A 23,091-nucleotide genomic window follows, 5' to 3' on the forward strand; every position below is an offset into this window, starting at 1 on the left:
GAAGCTGGCTCTATATATACTATATCAACATGAGATATAGTGTGCACAGAGTCCAGGGGTTCCCCAGAGGCTTGATAGAGGCTAAAGTAGATAATACTAATGCTCTCTTTTGTGGAAGTGTGGTCGAGCAGTTAGGCTCATTTGTTATACACACACAGTCAATAAATGAGGCACACACTCAATGACTAATTGCAGGCCAATGTATTTATATTGGAAAAATATATTTTGTTACTTTATTTCTAGAACCAGAAGGTTCTTGTTGCAGGGAAGTACATTTGCAAGTAAGTATCAAACATATGCATAAATAGCACTTTGTTTAGATTTGGCAAAGAAAATGGTTTACAGGCAAGTAACACTTACACTTTTAAAAGTTGACAGCGCAATTTTCAGAACAGTCCTGGGGGTGGGGGTGGGAAGTGTTAGTGCAGTTTTGAGGTAAATACTTGACTTAAAGTTCCAGTTTCCGGGGTTAAGATGTCCACCGGTAGCAGTTCAGGTTGACCCCAAACTTACACTCCCTGCCACACAGGGCCAGCCAGGTGCAGAGGTCAAAGTTGCAATTGGATGTAGAATGGGATCCTATGGAGACTGAGGGCATTCGGAAACAGATCTGGTAGCAGGTAAGTACCCGCAACTTCGTAGGGCAGACCTTGGGGTGGGTTTAGGCGAGCACTGGGGGAGGGTTAGGGAGGGAGCAACAGGTCAGCACCAAACACACACTGTCAGCGGCACAGGGGCGGCCTGGTGCAGGATGCAAACACAGCGTCGACCTCCCAATGCTTAACAATAGGGGGACCCCGAGGGTCACAAAGATGCTGTAGGCTGGGTCCATGGGATCGGTTCTGGGAAACCACAGAGCCACCTGCAGAACGTTGCTGACCCAGTGGTCGGGTTCCCTAAGGCCAGGGGGCTTTGGGTGCAGGGGACCCTTTAGGAAAGCTTTGTCTGGTTCATTCACGGTTGGCGGGGTGGGGGTCCTCCGGATTTAGGCCCCAGGTGTCGTCGTGTTGGCCAGGAAGGGTCAACCCAGGGTTGACACAAGGTCAGAATCACCTGGGGACCTGCTCTGGACCGGTGGGCCACCTGGACACGGGCCTGGACGTTGGGTGCAGAGTGGGCAGGACTTGCCAATGCAGGCCAGTTCTGGAGTCCTTTTGGAGGGTGTCTTCTGGACAGGGCCACTGTACCCTGGAGTTCTTGGTCCTCTGGTGGGCAGGCTGACCTGTGGTGGTTTGGAGAGGTTGCTGGTCCTGCAGGATGTCACCTTTTTGTAACAGTTTTCTGTAGCTGCAATCAGGCCGGTAGGGCTGGGGCCAAGTCAGTTGGTGTCTGGAGTCTTCTCTGCTGGGGTCAGCTTAGCAGTCCTCCTTCTTGCTTCTTTCTTCTTCTTGTTCAGGTCGCCAGGAATCTGGTGAGCTAGGTTCAGGGGAGCCCTTAAATCCTAGACTTAGGTGTGTTACAGGGGTCAGAGGGCAGTAGCCAATGGCTACTGTCCCTGAGGGTGGCTACACCCTTCATGTGCCCACTCCCTTTGGGGAGGAGGGCACACTCCTAACCCTATTGGACCCTGTCCTACAAACCAAGATGGAGGATTCTGCAGGGAGGGGCTCACTTCAGCTCTGGACACCTTAGGGGTGGTCCTAGCTGGAATGGTCACTCCTCCCTGTTTTACCTAATTTTACTGCCGAACTTGCCACCAAAAGTGGGGCTTTGTCTGTGGGGCGGGCATCTCCACTAACTGGAGTGCCCTAGGGCACTGTAACAGGAAGCCTGAGCCTTTGAGGCTCACCACCAAGTGTTAAAGTTCCTGCAGGCAAAAAGTTGAGGTCAGAACTTTTATTGGGATGGCAGAATTCTGTTCAAACTATATACCTATTTTTGCTGAGAAAATTTACCATGTTAGATACCTTCTCAAGAATATGGTTAAGTTTGTATGGTCTGCTGAGGGTGATTTGGGTGTTCAAAGTATTATGAATTCTGTTGAGAATGTTCTTTCTTTGAAAGGGTTTGACCATGATGCTAGAAGCAATATTACCACTGATGCTAGCAACAAAGGGTAGATTGTGGTGTTAACCCAAAATGGTAAAGAATGGTTATTGCATATGATTTTGATCCATTTCACCTACAGACGAAAAGTATTTTATCATTGAGAAGGTAACTTTGGCTTGTTTGTGGGCATTCCACCATTTTAGAGCTTTTGTTTGGGGATAACCTTTTATGATCAGATGTGACCACAAACCCTTAGTGAAGATGCTTACTACGTAGAGTACTGTGAATGTGTATCCTATGTTAGTAAGGTTTTCTGTTAAATTGCAGGATTACAATTGCCAAGTTGTTTATGTTCCTGGAAAGGAGAATATTATTGCAGACTTTTTATCCAGAATGTCTAAGCAAATAGAATGTGAATATGAAATCTGGAATGAATTTCAAGATGCTCATATTCATGACTTTGGTTTTGCTGCAGTGGGCAAGAATAGGTAGACACATCAGAGTCATTCGTTATTTTGACATCATTCCACCTCAGTCACTGGAACCAAGCAAAACCTGACTGGTGAGTCCTAACTAGAGTGAATCTGGTCCTGAGTTGCTTGTGTTTCGGTTCAGGGAAGACCTGGCCTGGCAGTTCAGGCTGGAGTGTTCCTGTTGGTGTAGGGTCCAGACTGATTTGCATATGGCTGGATAAAAACTGAGGTGGCATGGTGTTGCAAAATGATGATAGGCTTCGATGCTGCTCTTAGTAATTACCAGCGGCTGAAATTAATTCAAGCATTCCAGCTATCACTTTTTTTTGTAGATTTTATTAATTGACGGCACACCTAAACTGCTGCTGAGAGGTGACCTTTAAATTTGCCATCAGGTTACCTGAGCAACATTATTTTCATATATTGATATGTACCTACCAAACTGTATTTTGGCAACCCAGATTTTCACTTTTCACACTGTAAATTTAGGTCTGTGGCATTGTGTCCTATACATTGTTCACATCTCATAGAGACTTCTAGTTGCAGATTCCTTACCTTAGAATTTCCCCCAGGTGTCAGACTGGATTCTGAGATTTTTCTTCGAGCAGTACCCTTGCGCACCATCAGGTGGCGTCAATCGACTCCACGTCCATCATTGGCGTAGTGGTTGCTGTGATGTTGCGGTTGTATATAGACGCCACCCTGGCGTGCTGACATCAGTTCTTTTCTTTCTGCGCCAGCCTACGCGCAGATCTTGAGAAGAGTTACCCTCAGCCATTTTTTGACTGACTTTTCAACTTTTTGTTGAAGTTTTTGACCACCTGGTGTGTCAACATGTCATCCCGGAAGACCGGGTTCAAGCCGTGTGACTCCTGTCACCGCATGATGTCGGTGATGGATCCTCACCTCTTGTGCTTGTGGTGCCATGACCCAAAGTCTTTCTCCGAGTGACAGCCCATGAATCCAAAGGATTTGAGGGAAGGCTCCCTAAAGCTCATTGCAGCTCGGCTCTGGGTCGCTTTCGGTCTCACTCCAGAGGACAGTCATGAGACAGCTCACGGAGCCATCACCACTCATCCCACTCCAAATCGTTGGGGCATTTGGTTCACAAGAAGTAGAAGTTGAAGAAGAGCAAACGTTCTTCAGCTTCACCCCGTTGCTCAGACGATGCAGCGCGGGAGGAGCGTTGTTGCTCTAGGCTTCAGAGCCTGCTTCTGGGGTCGACTCCGTGCCTTCCAGAGTCTCTGGAGCTGGACCCACCCTTGCCCAACTCAGAGAGTTGTACAAGGCCATGTGCCTCATATTTGGGCAGTTCGACAGTCTTGGGGCCCAGCAGGGTCAGCGGGGGCCCTCTGGGGTTCCGCGTCAGTGGCTTGGACCGTGACTCCCTTGGGTACCAAAGGATCAGTTACCAGATCCACACCGATGCCGGTCGTGCCATCTCAACCTTCCCCGGCACCAGTAAAGAAGTCAACGCTCCCAATCTCATTCGGGCCCATGATCGACGTCAACCCCATTCTGATTCCCGACGGAACGAAGTCACCTGATGCCGATTCACACTTCAACGGGAACCTTGCGCTCCAGGTTTGCTCCTGACCCTCATGCCTATGGGTACGGCGAGAGTATGGAGAGGTCACCTGACCCTTTGGAATACCAGCCAGGTTACCTTGATGTGGGCTGGGCTCAGGAATTGGGTGAAGCCAGTGATCTTGACCCCTTCACTGATGCTGGCATGCTTTCTTTCCCTACCGTGGCTACATAGGAGAGAGACTCATATTTAGTGATGGTGAGACGAGAGGCTAGTCAGTCAACATGTTTCCCACCTAATAAAGTTATATGGATCATGTGGCGATTCTTCAGAACCTGTTTGTTGTGCCTAATCCTTACTAAGAGAGTAAAAAAAATACCCCTTGTAGTGATATTTGTATTTTGATCACGGACTTCGTGTTACACCACTTTGCACTTGGCTTAGCTGTCCACAGTCACATTAGTGATCACCAGTTACAGACTCCATTTTGTATTTAGCTTAGCCTTAGATTCACTGTCACGTTAAAAGTACGAGTAGTTTTCCGTACAAAACATGTTATGCAGCGTCTTTTTTATTTTCCGTGTTCTTTTCTCATTTCTCACCGAAGAGCTAGGATATAACATGGAGGAGTCAGTCGGTTAGCACAATAAGGATGTACTAGACTGATGTTTATGGTACGCAAGGAACGGCTTAGGCTTGGGAGAGACACCTTGGGAAACTGGCCAGTTCCAACCTGTTTCTTTCAACCCTGACCTAAAATAGACAGCATTTTTTTTATACTTCTTGCGCAGCAGGAGGGGTTTTTCCAGAAAGCTCCTTCCTCATTTGTTTAAAATATATAAGAGACCCGGGTCAACAGTGGGAGATTCAGAGACATCAATCAGGATTTTGGACATTGAATGCCTGATATATTTCCAGTGAGGGTAGAGTTCTCTCTTTCTTGTTGCAAGTGAACATCGGGTCACCGACTTGCTGGCAGGAGAAAAATGGAGCACCAGACAGGCCTTACCGTGATGCATTTTTATTAATTAATTGCTTTTCATTGTGTATGAATATGTATACATGTAACAACATAAGTATTTGTATCCTTGCATGTATATATTTGCTGTTTATAGATAGAAGATTATTTGTACATAGTCTTACTTCATTGTTGCACATTTTAAAGGTACACTTTTGCCTATTCAAGCCTTCCTTCACAAGCCTTGCGAAAAGCTAAAATAAATGTCTTAGATTAAGAAATGCATTCCAGAGAATCTTTTCAACTCCTTTCAGTGTGTGCATGTTGGCTCAGTCAAAAGTAAAAGCAAAACAATAACTGAAATCTTACGTTGGAACCATAAACTTCTGAATGTGGAGACCCTCCTAGGTCAGGTACATGGGCCCATTGAGGATCGCATGGATGCTGGCCGCTCTTCTCTCAAGACAATTTAACTGAGGAGCGCCATGATCAGTCTGACTTAACTTGTTTCCAAGCTTCTCCTGACTGAGGTGCTTCAACCCAGGGCTTCTACGTCTGAGCCCTTCAATGAAGCCCTCACTGATGTCCTGCTGGAGATGTGGTCTTAACCCAGCACAGGGGCTCCTGTCAACAGGACAGTTGCCCGCTGCCATATGCATGCGCCTAACGACCCTAAATTCCTTACCCAACATCCCATGCCTGAGAGTTTGGTCATCCAGGCTTCTTCTTCTGATGCGTTACCTTCCGCACCCCTGAACACGGAATCAAAATGACTGGACCAACTTGGGAAGAAGTTATTCTCTTCCTCCAGTCTGGCACTGCGTTGCGTGAACACTGCATGCCTTCTGGGTTCATGCAGGTGCTGCAACCGGTCCCAGAGGAGGCCCAGACCGTTCTCTTCCAAGCTGTTGCTGATGGGAGAGATGCAGCCAAGTTTGCAGTTCGTAGTGGGCTGGACATGACTGACTCACTAGGCAGATCGATTTTGTTGACAGTGGCTTTAAGGTGCCACACTTAGTTGAGGACGCCTGGCCTTTTGGGGGATGTCCAGCAATCGCTTATGCCCATGCACTTCAATGGCACCCGTCTCTTCGGAGGCAAAGGTTGAGCGCTTTAAAGAGTCACAGGCTACAGCATGCCCCCTTGGCTTCGCAGCTACTCCTCACCCCGCTGTCCATTTTTTGCCCCTTTCATGGCTATGGAGGGGGACCCAACCACGCCCATTTCCCTCTAGCCACTGTGCCACACATGCTGCCTAGCCGCTGCGTGGCTGAGGACACAGGATTTAACGTCCCCGTGGATGAGGGAGCCTGCGCCACCACCCCACCCCGCTGCAGCCTCCAGACCTTGCTAGTTCGTTGCTCCATCATGGATCATTTGGAGGTAGGATTCGCCATCACCTGCCCCACTAGGAATCCATCACGACCAAGAGGTGGGTTTTGCAAATCGTCTGAAGGGGCTACTCCCTCCACTTCAGGACTACTCCTCCTGGCATGCCACCAGACCATGATCAGAAGACGGAGGAGCACTTGCCACTTCTCCATGAGGAAGTTACGCTCTGTTGCCCAAGGGACCCATAGAGAGGTTCCCTGTGTCAGAAGTAGGTTGTGGTTATTATTCCTGCTACTTTCTGGTGCCCAAAAAGGACAAGGGCCTCTGCCCTGTCCTAGACCTCCGGTCCCTCAATCCCTTCCTCAGAAAGGAGAAATTCAGAATGCTCACTCTGGCTCCTTTCTGCCCTGGACCTCAGAGATTGGATGATAGCACTGGACTTTCAGGATGCCTACTTTCACATTCCCGTCCTGCCTGCCCACAGGTGTTACTTGCAGTTTGTGGTAGATCACAAGCACTTTCCGTTTAATGTGTGCCTCTTTGGTGTTACCAGAGCCCCTCGGGTGTTCATGAAAGTGATGGCAGTAGTCGCAGCTCATCTGCGCCGGCTAGGGGTTTCAGTCTTCCCCTACCTCAACGACTGGCTGTTGAAGAAAAATTTGCCCCAGGCTGTCATCTCCCACCTTCAGACTATGGTGAACCTCCTGCATTCGCTGGGGTTCACTATCAACATGCCAAAGTCACACCTGACTCCCTCTCAGACGCTCCCTTTCATCAAAGCTATTCTGGACACAGTGCAGTTTCAGGCCTATCCTCCCAAGTACAGAGTCCAGGATATTCAGGCTATGATACCAATATTTCAGCCTCTGTCCTCGATTTCAGTGAGAATAGCTATGAAGCTATTGGGCCTCCTCCATCCTGCTGGTGACACATGCCAGATGGCATATGCGGGCTCTACAGTGGGGCCTGAGGTTCCAGTGGATGCAGCATCAGGAGAATCTCTCCAACATGGTCCAGATCTCAGAGGGGACTGCTCAAGATCTGCAGTGGTGGCTTTCGAACCGCAATTGGGTCAGAGGCAGATCCCTATCCCTTCCCCCAAACAGATCTCACCGTACTGACCAATGCATCACTCCTGGGATGAAGCGGGCATATGGGAGAGGTGACGATCAAAGGCATCTGGTCTCATGCGGAGTGCGGGCTCCATCAATCTTCTGGAGCTCAGGGCGATCAGGCTTGTATTGAAAGCATGCCTTCCCTCTCTCAAAAAGAAAGTTGTGCAGGTGTTCATGGACAACACCACTGCCATATGGTAATGCAACATGCAGGGCGGGCTGGGGTCGTGGACCCTTTGTCAGGAGACCCTTCGCCTCTGGACGTGGCTGGAACATTAGGGCATATCCCTGGTGGGTCAACATCTGGTGGGCTCTCTGAACACCAGAGCAGACAAACTCAGCTGTCAATGCATGGCCAATCACGAATGGCATCTCCATCTGGAGGTGACACAAGGTCTGTTTCAGCAGTGGGGAGAACCTTGGTTAGATCTGTTCGCCTCTGCAGAGAATGCGCAATGTCAGTTGTTTTGCGCGTTGGAGTTTCCAAGGCGGCACTCACTTGCCAACGCTTTTCATCTCGAGTGGAACTTAAGCCTCCTATATACTTTTCCGTCAATACCACTTCTACCAAGAGTTCTCAAGAAAATCAAGAACAATCGGGTCAAATAAATTCTTGTGGCTCTGGACTGGGCACAAAGAGTATGGTATCCTGAGCATGGCCATTGATCCTCCACTCACACTGCCACTTCGGGAGGATCTTCTGTCACAGGCGCAGGGGATGGTTCTCCACCCAAACCTGTTCAGTCTCTGCCTTCTTGGGTGGAGACTGAGCAGCGGCAGTTGACAGCTTTCAACCTTCCGCCCGAAGTCTGTAATGTTATCTTGGCAGCCAGGCGTCCCTTGACCAAAACGGTTATACGCCTTTCGTTGGAATAAATTTATGGCATGGTGTACCAACAAATCTGCACCTCTGTATGAGGTTGTTTTGTTTGTACTTTCTCTTGCCCTGCAAGGCTGTGCTTTGGACACTCTTAAGGGTTATCTGTCTGCCATCTCTGCTTTCCTCGGACTACCTGATCAACCGTCCTTGTTTAAATCTTGCATTGTTGGGAGATTCCTCAAAAGTCTTACCCACATATTTCCGCCTACCTTGTTCATAATGCCCCAGTAGGATTTGAACTAGGTACTCACTTTACACATGTGTGCTCCTTTTGAGCCTCTTCATAATTGTCCTCTTCGGCTTCTCACTTTGAAAAAAGCCTTTCTTGTAGCCATCACCTCTGCATGTAGAGTGAGTGAGCTGCAAGCTCTTTCTTTAAAGCCACCCTTCATCTCTGTCCATCCTGACATTGGTGCTTCATACCAGGGCCTCTTTCCTCCCTAAAGTGGTCACACCCTTTCATGTTGGCCAATCCATCACCTTGCCTACTTTTTACGCATCCCTACATCCTTCTCGTGAAGAGGAGAGACTCCACCGTCAGGATCCAAAAAGAGTGTTGGCATTCTACCTAAATTGTACCAAAGACTTTTGGGTGGACGATCAGCTCTTTGTTGTTAGGTGGGTGCGAAGAAAGGATTGGTGGTGTAAAAAAGACCATTGCGTGCTCATTCTACCAGAGCAAATGCTACAACCACTGCCAGGCAGCTACGTGGGCATCCCTGAATAAGTTCACTGAACACTACTGCCTGGACCGTCAGACGCAGGGACGGCTACTTTGGCCGTTCAGTCCTGCAGGATTTCTCTGAAGTCAGTGAAAAGAATGCTAAGTGCAGCTTAGTCAAATTCAGACTTTAAGCTATGGCTTCTAATACACAATAGTTTAAGTTGGGAGGCGGCACTTCAATACCCCCTATATGTCCAAATCTGCTTCTTCATCAAATGAGTCTGTAGAATGGCTTCCCCCGGAGGTGCAGTCTGAAGCAACAGCTTCCGGGAGAAACTGTGTCCAAAGCAGACTTCCGGAAAGAGGTGCATTTAAAGATCAGGCTCTAGTCCTTCCCAGTATGCAATATTTTACCTGCTGTGCCGTAGAGCTGACTTCGACTTCCAAGTACATAAGTCTCACTCTCAATGAGGGAGCCTGTAGGCCTCTGGGATGGCAAAACTGCACAATAAAACATGTATACAACTTAAGGCGCAAACTCGGCCCCTAAAAGGGCGTTCTCTGCTGTGCTAAATACCAGTGCTAAAAAATGTGCGGAGTCACACCCTGCTGCTTACAAGCTCAATCTGAACATGCAATCTGAGCTCACAAAGCTCTATAATCAAAGCAGGTCTTTTCACAACGTAGATAGTCTGACGATCACAACTAAGAGTCTAAGAAATGAAGCCGGTATGGAAACGGGTTTCGGACTAAAACGCCAACTACGCGTTCTTTTTCTTCATCACACAGACCCACAATAACATTTCCTCCATAGACAGTCCACCCTCGATAAAGTATTTCACCCGCTCGAGATGGTCCCTCACTCACCGCTTACGGTCACCTCAGACCTCCCCAATGTAAAGGGTGACAAAATGGTGCTACCACAGGGCGTGCACCTGTACCCCTCGAGCACCCCTTAGCAAGCAATGGCAACGGGCCGGCACCACTTGAGACTTGTTTCAAAATCTCCCTCGTCAGCCACAATGCAGCCTGAGCATGCCAGGGCAGCGTTTTGATTTCTTTTTTTGTTTTTTTTGTTTCAAGCTTTTGCTCAAAATCAATTGCTGTATGAAAGAGGCATGAACCTGTAAAGAAAACAAGACAGAGAGCAAGTGAGCTGTCCTTGGAAACGCCACCCTCTGTTTTTGTTTTATGTTTGCAGGGGGAGGTAAGTGGAAAGGAAGACCTGCTGGAGGACTTTCCTGAGGAAGCGTGGTTGCTCTGAAACCCACACCCACAGTGTAAGACGAGCTGGCACAAATTGAAAAAAAGTTCCCTACAAATGAGATAAACAGGACAAAGTGTAATTATACAGTAGTTGGTAGGTCCGTGCTCTGAAAGAGAAGAAGGAGGGAAAAAGAGGCAGAACTGACCACTAAGGAGCAAGGATTTTTAAAGGTCACTGCAACCAACAAATGAAATCGCTTTAAGCCCACAGTATAAGTATACTTAAAAGTATACACGAGGTCGAACGCTTGCGCTCAACCTAGAAATGAAGGAAGCTACAATAGCTGCGCAGTACGTAAAGTGCTTGTCCTGTTGAGTGAGTTGACCTAAGCATCCAACTTAGAATTTTGGCACATTTGGGGGGGGGTGCAATCACGTGCATGGTTCTGAATAGCTACTCCATTGGCTGCCTCTGACAAGGGGAAACTAAACCAAAGGAAAAAAGCAAGAGGTTGCAGTCTGAGACACTGACAACACTGGTCAACGGAAACACCTGATTTGCGTGAGCATTCTGGGGCCTTACAGCAATGCAAGAAAATTCCCAGAATGCGTTAGTCTAACCCCTGATGAGTGACAATTGACAGGGCTGAAAGTTGAAGTAAGTACAATCGATATTTTGAGATTACATTATAAACTCACAGTGTGCACCTTAAAGAATATTCTCTACACATCTGCCCAGGGATGCTTCAGTCCTTATCCCTTAATACAAAAGACTTCCATTAGCCTTCATTGCATTGGCACTACAGACTTCTCTTCAGCGCATGTGAGAAGGTGTGGTTCATGGGTCTACACGACCCTGCTACTCCTCACGCAGCTTTCTTTTTTCCAAGCTTTCTCCTGCTGTGCGTGGGTACAGTGCACCAGCAATTATAAACCATGGTACCTTTTCCTGCTAACCTCAGAATTCACTACACTAACAATTCGGATTGTATTCTCACCAAGCCTGAAAAGAGGTGCAAAACTTCACCAGATGTAGTGAGGTAGGAATACAAGCGCATATCACTTCTGGGGAGGCTGAGGGGAGCTCATCTCAATGATGTGAGATGTCTTGGCAATCTTAAGGCTCGACACTTAGGATCATCGATTTATACAAATTCTTCTTGTACATGGGGTCGTGATGCTATGCTGGTGATAACCTGTTTTTTCCAAGCTCTTTCAGTCAATCAATCCATCAAGTGGATTTATATAGCACGACTAAGCAACCGAGGGGGTATCCAGGCACTTCAGGGTTGTGATGGTTCAGGTAACTCAGTTGAACAGCAAAATCTCGAAGTGCTCTCCGGAATTCCAGTAAAGAGGTGGAGGTCAGTAGAGAGTTGGAGGTCATTCCAGGATTTCACCGCAAGGTAGGAGAAGAAGCAACCTCCACTGATGATTTGGTGGATGCGGGGGATCTTGCGAATGAGAGGGAGGCTGACCGTAGATGTCTGGTAGGATGATGGAAGTTCAGGTGGCGGCTGATGTAGGCTGGTCCTTGGTTGTGCAGTGCTTTGTAGGTGTGGATCATCAGCTTGAATTGGCATCTTTTTAGTATGGGGAGTCAGTGGAGTTTTTTTTGCAGTGGGGGGGTGATGTGGGGATGTGGAGGATGAGTCTGGCAGCAGAGTTCTGTATGGTCTGGAGTCTCTGCAGAAGTTGTGTTGTGATCCCAGCGTCGAGTGCGTTGCTGTAGTCTAATCGGCTGGTGATTAGGGCCTTAATGACGGTACATCTGCTGTTGAGGGGGAGCCATTTGATAACTTTTTGTAACATGCGAAGTGTGCAGCAGCAGGCAGAGGCGACTGCATGGATCTGGCACTTCATGGTCATTTTGCTGTCCAGAATTGTGCTGCGGTTTCTGGCGTGGTCAGTCGGTTAGGGTTATGGTCCTAGTTCCAAGGGCCACCAGGAGTTGTTCCTAGGGGTGGTGGTGGTGTTGCCGAAGATTAGCACTTCCGTTTTGTCCACGATGAGCTTCAGACAGTTGTCCTTCATCTGTCATGCATCTGTGGAAGTTGGTTCTTGTGTGGGCGGGATCTTCTGAGAGCGAGAGGATGAGCTGGATGTCGTCTGCATAGGATGAGCTGGGTGTCGTCTGCAAAGGATATGATGTTTAGCCCATGGGATCCGACGATGTTGGCCAAGTGGGTCATGTAGGTGTTGAAGAGGATGTGGCTGGCTGAAGATCCTTGAGGGACACCAAAGATGATGTTCTTGGATTTGGAGGTGAATGGAGGTAGGCAGACCTTCTGCGTTCTTCCAGAAGGCGATCCCCTTGAGTGTGTTTCCTTGGATACTGATGTGATTCAGTCTTCTGTCAGGATGTGATGAGATAATGGTGTTAAAGGAAGCTGAGAGGTCCAGGAGGATCAGAGCTGCTGTTTCTCCCTTGTCGAGGAAAGCTCTGATGTTATCAGTGGCTGCTATCAAGGCAGTCTCGGTGCTGTGGTTGGCACAGAATACAAATTGGGCGGTGTCTAGAAGAAGGTTCTTTTACAGATATTTTGTGAATTGTCGGTTGATTACTTTTTTCAAGACTTTGGCAGGGAAAGGGAGATGGCAGTTTTTGAGTTTTCTGTCAATTTGTGGCAGATATCCACATATGTTTACAAGTCTCACATATATTATTTTTGTTCAGTTTGTGCTGGAACATTTGCTGATCCAAAAAAGTGTAAACACTAGAAAAAATCTTTTCCTGCTAGAACAGGCTGTGCCCTTAGCAAAACAGCTCAACCAGTCATGCTACCAAGCATGCAATATCTAAAGCAGTGAACATGTGCCAGTGAAAGTGAGCTAGCCACTGTTTTTTAATAAATAACTGCTCTCTAGATAGAGTTCTGTTGAACTGATTCCCATAGGCATACAATTACCTGTAGGCATCACTCATTCTCTGGCAAAATAAATAAGGCAGAAGTGCTTTAAAAAGTCTCAGCACTGATCTTAATATTGTGCTTTATAGAGTGGAGAATTAGTAAAAACGTGGATGAGACACAGCAATCTCCAGCTATCAGAATTCAACTGGGCACACAATATATTTCAACAAAGACAACCAGCTCCTGGTGATCATCCTTACCCCATCATTACCAACCCTAGAGAAAGTGATAACATGCCTAGTGCCATCAGAGATGCAGGAAATGGGCATCTTGACAATATTTAGATGGGTTTCTACCATGACTTCGTAATCAGTTTGTAGCACTGGAGGATATGGAGGTAACCTGTACCTTTCTGAAAACCTATTTGGATGCCATTTTATTGGCTTATCCCTGAGAGCGAAGCGCTCATTTTAGTATTGTTAGCGGTGGGAGATGGCAGTGTGCCCATATGGCATTAATCAAAAGGCTTTCCAAACTAACTACAGAAGGCCTCACTAAGCAATGCTGCTTTTGGACATGTTAAAAATGAGCTATGAAATCTGTTACATACGTACATGGATGCATGCATGGTGGTGAAGTTAACTCTTTCAGCTCTGATGTCAAGACATTGCATTAAATACACTTATGGTATGCATTTCGCTTTCGACGAATTAGATGATGTGTTCTCACCTGCCCCTTGTTCCTCTTCCTTCCCAGCAAAGATACCTAGCAGCCTAGGATGTAACACTCGGATTTGTTTAAACTCTTTGGAGCTGAGAGCTTGAATTGAAATTGAGATGAATATCTAGATGTTCAGTGGAACAGCCTATGGTGTAGATGAATGAGAGGGTTATATTGCAGGCTGAGAAACCATTGGGTGATTGTTTGCATTTAGGATGACGGATTGCCAATGTACTGAGAACACACAAAGATCAGTGGCACAGTAGATACAGAATTGTTGTGGTATGTGACCTGAAATGCTCAAACCTTCGCTAATAGAACAAAACAAATGAAAGCTCTGACTTACTTTGCAGGAGACACATCTTTTAAATGACTAGCACAAGACATTTGCCACTGCATTACATGGGTACCTTTCATCCCATACTGCTGGATCCAGGGGTTACATGACACTGACACTCTCAAACACCACACATGAAGTGGTATCTTGAGCCTGATACACCACAAGTTGTATTTTTATTGATTCCAGTGAGCTCTTGTAGGAGGCTGGACTGGCTTGTAGTGAGTACCAAGGGGTACTTGCACCTTGCACCAGGCCCAGTTATCCCTTATTAGTGTATAGGGTGTCTAGCAGCTTAGGCTGATAGATAATGGTAGCTTAGCAGAGCAGCTTAGGCTGAACTAGGAGACGTGTGAAGCTACTACAGTACCACTTAGTGTCATATGCACAATATCATAAGAAAACACAATACACAGTTATACTAAAAATAAAGGTACTTTATTTTTATGACAATATGCCAAAGTATCTTAGAGTGTACCCTCAGTGAGAGGATAGGAAATATACACAAGATATATATACACAATAGCAAAAATATGCAGTATAGTCTTAGAAAACAGTGCAAACAATGTATAGTTACAATAGGATGCAATGGGGAAACATAGGGATAGGGGCAACACAAACCATATACTCCAAAAGTGGAATGTGAACCACAAATGGACCCCAAACCTATGTAACCTTGTAGAGGGTCGCTGGGACTATTAGAAAATAGTGTGAGTTAGAAAAATAACCCTCCCCAAGACCCTGAAAAGTGAGTGCAAAGTGCACTAAAGTTCCCCTAAGGACAAAGAAGTCGTGTTAGAGGAATAATGCAGGAAAGACACAAACCAGCAATGCAACAACTGTGGATTTCCAATCTAGGGTACCTGTGGAACAAGGGGACCAAGTCCAAAAGTCACAAGCAAGTCGGAGATGGGCAGATGCCCAGGAAATGCCAGCTGCGGGTGCAAAGAAGCTTCTACTGGCCAGAAGAAGCTGAGGTTTCTGCAGGAACGAAAAGGGCTAGAGACTTCCCCTTTGGTGGACGGATCCCTCTCGCCGTGGAGAGTCGTGCAGAAGTGTTTTCCCGCCGAAAGGACGCCAACAAGCCTTGCTAGTCGCAAATCGTGCGTTTGGCGTTTTTGGACGCTGCTGGGGCCCAGGAGGGACCAGGAGGTCGCAAATTGGACCTGAAGAGAGAGGGGACATCGAGCAAGACAAAGAGCCCTCACTGAAGCAGGTAGCACCCGGAGAAGTGCCAGAAACAGGCACTACGAGGATGCGTGAAACGGTGCTCGCCGAAGTTGCACAAAGGAGTCCCACGTCGCCGGAGACCAACTTAGAAAGTCGTGCAATGTAGGTTAGAGTGCCGTGGACCCAGGCTTGGCTGTGCACAAAGGATTTCCGCCGGAAGTGCACAGGGGCCGGAGTAGCTGCAAAGTCGCGGTTCCCAGCAATGCAGCCCAGCGAGGTGAGGCAAGGACTTACCTCCACCAAACTTGGACTGAAGAGTCACTGGACTGTGGGGGTCACTTGAACAGAGTCGCTGGATTCGAGGGACCTCGCTCGTCGTGCTGAGAGGAGACCCAAGGGACCAGTAATGCAGCTTTTTGGTGCCTGCGGTTGCAGTGGGAAGATTCCGTCGACCCACGGGAGATTTCTTCGGAGCTTCTGGTGCAGAGAGGAGGCAGACTACCCCCACAGCATGCACAAGCAGGAAAACAGTCGAGAAGGCGGCAGGATCAGCGTTACAGAGTTGCAGTAGTCGTCTTTGCTACTATGTTGCAGGTTTGCAGGCTTTCAGCGCGGTCAGCAGTCGATTCCTTATCAGAAGGTGAAGAGAGAGATGCAGAGGAACTCGGATGAGCTCTTGCATTCGTTATCTAAAGTTTCCCCAGAGACAGAGACCCTAAATAGCCAGAAAAGAGGGTTTGGCTACCTAGGAGAGAGGAAAGGCTAGCAACACCTGAAGGAGCCTATCACAAGGAGTCTCTGACGTCACCTGGTGGCACTGGCCACTCAGAGCAGTCCAGTGTGCCAGCAGCACCTCTGTTTCCAAGATGGCAGAGGTCTGGAGCACACTGGAGGAGCTCTGGACACCTTCCAGGGGAGGTGCAGGTCAGGGGAGTGGTCACTCCCCTTTCCTTTGTCCAGTTTCGCGCCAGAGCAGGGCTAAGGGGTCCCCTGAACCGGTGTAGACTGGCTTATGCAGAATTGGGCACATCTGTGCCCAACAAAGCATTTCCAGAGGCTGGGGGAGGCTACTCCTCCCCTGCCTTCACACCATTTTCCAAAGGGAGAGGGTGTCACACCCTCTCTCAGAGGAAGTTCTTTGTTCTGCCATCCTGGGCCAGGCCTGGCTGGACCCCAGGAGGGCAGATGCCTGTCTGAGGGGTTGGCAGCAGCAGCAGCTGCAGTGAAACCCCAGGAAGGGCAGTTTGGCAGTACCAGGGTCTGTGCTACAGACCACTGGGATCATGGGATTGTGCCAACTATGCCAGGATGGCATAGAGGGGGCAATTCCATGATCATAGACATGTTACATGGCCATATTCGGAGTTACCATTGTGAAGCTACATATAGGTAGTGACCTATATGTAGTGCACGCGTGTAATGGTGTCCCCGCACTCACAAAGTTCAGGGAATTGGCTCTGAACAATGTGGGGGCACCTTGGCTAGTGTCAGGGTGCCCTCACACTAAGTAACTTTGCACCTAACCTTTACCAGGTAAAGGTTAGACATATAGGTGACTTATAAGTTACTTAAGTGCAGTGTAAAATGGCTGTGAAATAACGTGGACGTTATTTCACTCAGGCTGCAGTGGCAGGCCTGTGTAAGAATTGTCAGAGCTCCCTATGGGTGGCAAAAGAAATGCTGCAGCCCATAGGGATCTCCTGGAAACCCAATACCCTGGGTACCTCAGTACCATGTACTAGGGAATTATAAGGGTGTTCCAGTAAGCCAATGTAAATTGGTAAAATTGGTCACTAGCCTGTTAGTGACAATTTGAATGAAATGAGAGAGCATAACCACTGAGGTTCTGGTTAGCAGAGCCTCAGTGAGACAGTTAGGCACCACACAGGGAACACATACATATAGGCCACAACCTTATGAGCACTGGGGTCCTGACTAGCAGGGTCCCAGTGACACATAACAAACATACTGAAAACATAGGGTTTTCACTATGAGCACTGGGCCCTGGCTAGCAGGATCCCAGTGAGACAGTGAAAACACCCTGACATACACTCACAAACAGGCCAAAAGTGGGGGTAACAAGGCTAGAAAGAGGCTACTTTCTCACAGCTCTGAGCCAGAATATGTAATATTCAAGATGCCATTTTAAATTAAGAATATAATTGGTGAATGCATTTGGCCCCAACAGTGTTAGCCTATGCTGCTAGTCACTTACAATGTGCAAGAAATCACTGAAATTAAGATATTCCGTTCCACCATATTGTTTTTATTTACTGATCTGTAAATTAATAAAGAATCTGCAAATGACAATCAGTTGCTCTTTTGGAGGCAAGTAATACTGGCTTAATAAGAGTTTACTCTCAGATGAAAAAATAATAGTGAAAGAATTGGTTAAGCTCAAACTGCGCAAATTTATGTTACAATGTTAAGGTATCTGTGCTCCTGTGATGCCGTTGGCCAAGAAGTCCCCATGAAGTTCTGCCCTGAGGCACGGGCTACTGTAATCTGGAGATCAACATTAATGACTTACTACATTGAGGGTGAGGTTGGAAGAGATGTACCTAATATTTAGCATTGAAATCTTTACGCTGCACTTTATAAAAAGATCCTGTTTTTATGATTTTTTTTATTCAATCACACCAGAAAAACAACTCTGTTCCACCTTGCAAACTTGGTCACAGTTCGTGTGATTCATTAAAACCTTTAAAAAGATCTCTGATGGAATGTGGTGTTATTCTTGTTGTGAGAGTATGAATGCTAAATACTGACAGAGTGGTGTGTCTTCACATGCCACACTAAGTGAAAGAAAAAGGCTGAATTGCCATCTGTAACCTGGTATTTGAAAATTATAGAAATGTGTCTATTGTAATGTAGCAGTTATATAATGTTTTGTGATCCTGATGCTTGATTGGGTTGCGAAGCACTTGTATTGCACCAGAGTCCTAGGAGCATTTTCACAATTGTGTGTTGAACAGGGTGCTGGTTGTATATTGACCAGTATGGAAAGTCTTGTATGATGTAAATGTTCCCCGGAGATGACATGCTCTAAATATAGTCCTGCAGTAAACTGTGCTTGAGCTTTTTGTGTTGCATAACATTGTGAGGATAGACAGATTAGAGCATGTGGTTACCTATTCATTTTGAGTTATGCACATGAGAAGAGCCAGATGTTAACTCCTTCCCAGAAGTCTAGGTGTTTGCAGATTACTCTTGTCCTTGTAGGAAGAAGCTTCCACAACTTATCTTAGTTTAGATTGATAAGGAGTTTCTTCCAATCCCAAATGTGTTGAAGGAATGGACAGAAAGGAGTGAACCACACCTGGGATGAAATGCTCTAAATTGATGTAGGTATGATGTTTTTGCAGAGTGAATGAGGCTCTTGTGCCTTGAGTGGTATGATGATCTCTGCACATAAGGCATCATTCTGGCTAAAGACACCCAATGTAGTTTGAGACCTTCATTATCAGATATTGAGGTTCGGAAATAGTCTGGCAGCTGTACTAGATTAATTGCCCAATCAATATATAATTCTAAAAGGGAAGCCAGACATTATATATCTGGAATTATTGCAGAGTCATTCTGCTCATATACTGCTCACGCTCCCAACTTATCTGTCACAAGATTGTACACATGCCTTATAGGCAAAATGCTTGTCTATCACTCTGTAAACACAGTTTGTTCCTCCACCTGTAATGTTACTTGCGGTTTGTGATTTATTTTAGTAAAAGACCTTAATTCACAACATCACTTAATGTTGAAAACCTAAAACAGTTTCCCTTACATCGATCAGATGAGGGCATAAATGCTTTGCCTGAACTTTATGTGCATTACTGGCTTCTACAATGTTTGTTTTTATAATAAAAAATAACAATGATTTTTAAAAAATCTCACAGCTGTATTTTGGATTTTCAGTTGCTTCCTAATAATTACTTCATGGAATGCTCTAAGGAATATATTAGTCTGATTGTGGCTTGCACCTTTTACTTTATTTTTGAGTAAGGGGACAGTTCACAGCAGTATCTCCCCATATAGATTGTTCCCTTTATTACTTGGATCACCGGAGATATTGAGATTTTTTCGGATCTATGACCACACCTAGGTTCCTTAATTGGGATGATTGGTCAGGCAGTGCACCAACTCTTATTGCCAGATGGTGGATGGGTGGTAAGTGATTAATTTATTACATTATCCCAGATGTGTTTTTTTGGCTAACGTCTTGGGAATCTTCCTTGAAAGAAGAAGTTATGTTTTTGTCATCCGCATAGTTACAGCAGTTGAGTTTGATGGAGGGAGCTGAGCTCACAGTAGTTGGCTGAGATTTAGGTTAAAGAAGAGTGGGACAGTGGTGGATCCATGAGAGCTACCAGTGGTTGAGAGGGACGACAGAGCAGAAAATTGGGAGAGAAAGAATGATGGAGTTAATCAGGAGGGGATCAATCCAGTAGAGAACAGCACCTTGGATTTTTACCAGTTCAAAACTTCAGAGCAGAGTGGTATAAACTACTGTCAAAGGTAGCAAAATGACTCAATAGTGGGATTGCTGCTACCCAATTAGAGTCCTCTGTAATTTTGACTTTGTCTCATTTTGCATTTACTGCAGATTATGTTCTCGCAATTGGGTGGAATTCTGCTTTGATGTCTGAGAGTAAATACGTTTCTTTAATATCAACTGATAATTGTGTGTTGACAGTTACATATTGGGTGATGGCTAAATGGGAACTTTGGGTCAGAGTCTGTTTTATTAAAGATAGGTTTGATGGAGGAAGTTTTAAGATCCTTACAAATTTGCAGATACACTAATGAGTGGTTTATAATAGTTTTGGCTGTGAAGATAGCTGAGCTCTTCATGCAAACGTCTTTTAATATATTGGCAGGGGTCTGCCAGTAATACAGATGCACCATGGTTGTGTTTGGGGAATACATTGGTAGATACGGCTGAGGCTAGTAGATGGCTCTGAGACATGGATTCAAGCATTGAGGTAGTGTGTGGTTTGGGCTGTAGGTCCTATTTGGTTTTATCCTCAAAGTATTGTTCCAGATTTTTTTAAGTGAAGCAGTCAGCAAGGGAGTTACATAGTCCTTGTTCGTGGATTTCTTTGGATATTGAAAATTCTGGTTCCAAGAATTCATTTGTTTTCTTGTGACGGTCTTTGGTTGAACATGTCTTCTTAAGTCAGGCAGGAGCTATGGAGCCTTGGAGCAACAAGAAAGACACAATTCATTGTTTTTTCTAGCTCTGTAATCCTAGCAAAAAGTGAACTGGCAAGGGTTCTTGAAAGGGAGATGGTGGGGGAGCAGTGCTATAGTGTCTCTGCTTAATTTAGAGTGCCATGTAATTCTATATATCATCTTGTAATTCATAGATTTCTAACACTGCATCGAAACTAATACACAGGCTCAAATTTGACTTCAGATGCCCATGAACCATGCACTGAGAGTCAGAGTGACTGTTCATTATGTGGATTTTCTTTCTGATAGCTTTGGTTTGGGAGCATGTAAATCATTCAAATGTACTGCTCTTGTGTATTTTTAATTGAGACTATATTTAAGAATCCTTTGCTGTTACAATAGCAGTCCATTTCTAAGTTGAGCTTGATGTTAAGCAGCATGTACAGTAGTATGACAGTAAAGAGTCATTATAATCAGTATCCTTATTTTTCATTAAATGCACTTCTTGTGTTTCTCACATATTCCTAATTGCAATGTTATTTTAATCTCCAATAGGATTACACGGAGATACAACAAATTCAATGAAATCTACAGTCTCTCTCAAACAAAATGGAGAAAAAACTACTTCTAAACATGTTGATAATGCATCTTCAGAGAGACACATGCCATCTAAGAAAAACAGTCAGAAGTCTACCCACCCCCCAGCTGCCAAAAGCAATGGCAAAACAGTAATGCCTCCTTTGGCGCATCAGTCTTCAAGAAAAAAGGATATAGTGACTAAAGAAATTAAACAAAAAATTGTTACAGGGCAGCCCACCTCAAAGCCCCAGTCACCTGCCCAGAAGCATGTACAAAGGGAATCCATCCAGAGGAATAAAAATGGCAACATACCTAAAGTTGGATGCGTTCCAAATTCAGGACAGAAGCCTAAACCTAACACATTGGCATCACCTGATCTATACTCACTTGGTCAGTGTGGAGAAGAGCCAGTAAATGGACTACTGACAAATGATGAAGAACTTGATTTGCTTTCATTGCCTTCTGTTCACCATAATACAGTATTGAATATTAAGGTTATACAAACAGTTTTAGATCCTGGAGTAGGTAGTTCCAAAGAAAAAATACAAGATCTTCTCAAGCAAAATGGCCAATTAAATGATGATGATTGTAATGGTCATAGCACAGGCTTTTCATCTAGTATTGGTGGTGCTTTGACATTGTTTTCAGATGGAAGCAATCTCTGTAAGTCACATTATGAAGGACTTGTTAATGGTACATTTACAAATGGATCTGCTATGGCTGATCAGGATTTTGATTCGGAAGAATTAGATGAGGATTCAAAATCTCTTGCAGGACAGGTACTGAGTGAAGTTTCTCCTAAGGGCATGCATAGCACGGATACCCTAGCAAATCATGAACACTCAGAAATGCCATTTGTAGATGACTGGGGTCTTGAAACAGGTATTTTACATCACAAAGAGAGTCCTGAATCTGACAGTGCAAGTGCGACCACATCTTCTGATGACATAAAGCCACGGTCAGAAGATTATGATGCTGGTGGATCACAAGATGATGATGGTTCAAATGAAAGAGGAATTTCAAAATGCAGCACTATGCTATGCCATGATTTTCTTGGAAGAAGCAGCAGTGATACAAGTACTCCTGAGGAGCTGAAGGTATATGATAACAGTTTAAGAATAGAAGTGAAAATGAAAAAAGAGAATTGTGGCGACTGCTTCAGAGTAAACTCAACTAGTGATGATGAGCGACCAAGAAAGAAACGCGATGTTTGGCCCCACCAAGAAACCATATTAATGGCTGGCACTGGGCACAATGAAGAGCCTACTTGTGGCACTCTAGGGTTTCCTCAGGAAGTTGACCAAGTCTCCTCATCAGCAGATGAAACAGAAGATGAAAAATCGGAAGCTGATCCTACTTTAGATCATTGCTCCTCTGACATCATAGTGCAGCCTTACCAAGGTATTGTCAATTTAGCTTTCGATGATGCAACAGAAAATGATGGTGAAAGTCAAGAGTTTCCCTCAGCAACAAAATTTAAGCGTTCAGTTTTACTGTCTGTTGATGAATGTGAAGAGCTAGGGTCTGATGAAGGAGAAGCTCAAACTCCACTGCCACGCTCCCTGGATTCATTAACATCCCCTGAAGTGTTTGATGGTGCTTTGCATGAACTTCGTGGTAGCTTGCATTGCAAATATTCACTAGAAACAGAACATGGCTTACCAGTATACAAGCATCAGGAATACGAAAAATTTGACCAGTCAGAAAAGTGTGCAGAAGGTAGTTCGGATTCTCAGTGTACTGTACTTGCTGGGCAAGATGAACTGGGTGTGTCATCAGTTTCAGTGGAAAATAAAGCAACAGAGATGTTGCCTCTAGACGAAACTTTTTGTCTGAACGAAGAGTCGGAAATCTGTAGAAAAAATGAAGGATTTATGGAATTCAAGGACCACAATAGACGTTCAGACAACGACTTAAAATGTCACGAAAGACCGTGCCATCTGGAACTCAATAAAAGAGACCCCACTTCTGACAGACAGCAGAACAATTCTGCCAAAGTTAAAGAACACAGTAGGAATCTGTTGCAGAGTCAGGAAGAGCACGTGAAAGACAACCAGGCAGCATCCACAGAAAATGCCAATACTTCTTTAACTGAAGGTAATGTACTGTAATTGGAACA

At 45.6% G+C, this 23,091-nt stretch overlaps 1 protein-coding gene across 2 annotated transcripts in view; it reads left to right on the forward strand.

Annotated features, from left to right (window-relative positions):
* Positions 1-23,091, forward strand: part of BTBD8 (BTB domain containing 8) — a 491,132-nt gene that overhangs the window by 465,648 nt on the left and 2,393 nt on the right. For both annotated transcript variants that reach the window (XM_069232349.1, XM_069232350.1), the window contains one exon: positions 20,949-23,069. In XM_069232349.1, the coding sequence (XP_069088450.1) occupies positions 20,949-23,069 (2,121 nt within the window). The remainder of the gene's footprint in view (positions 1-20,948; positions 23,070-23,091) is intronic.

The sequence above is a fragment of the Pleurodeles waltl genome, chromosome 4_2 (genome assembly GCF_031143425.1).
Source record: "Pleurodeles waltl isolate 20211129_DDA chromosome 4_2, aPleWal1.hap1.20221129, whole genome shotgun sequence".
Taxonomy (NCBI): Eukaryota; Metazoa; Chordata; class Amphibia; order Caudata; family Salamandridae; genus Pleurodeles; species Pleurodeles waltl.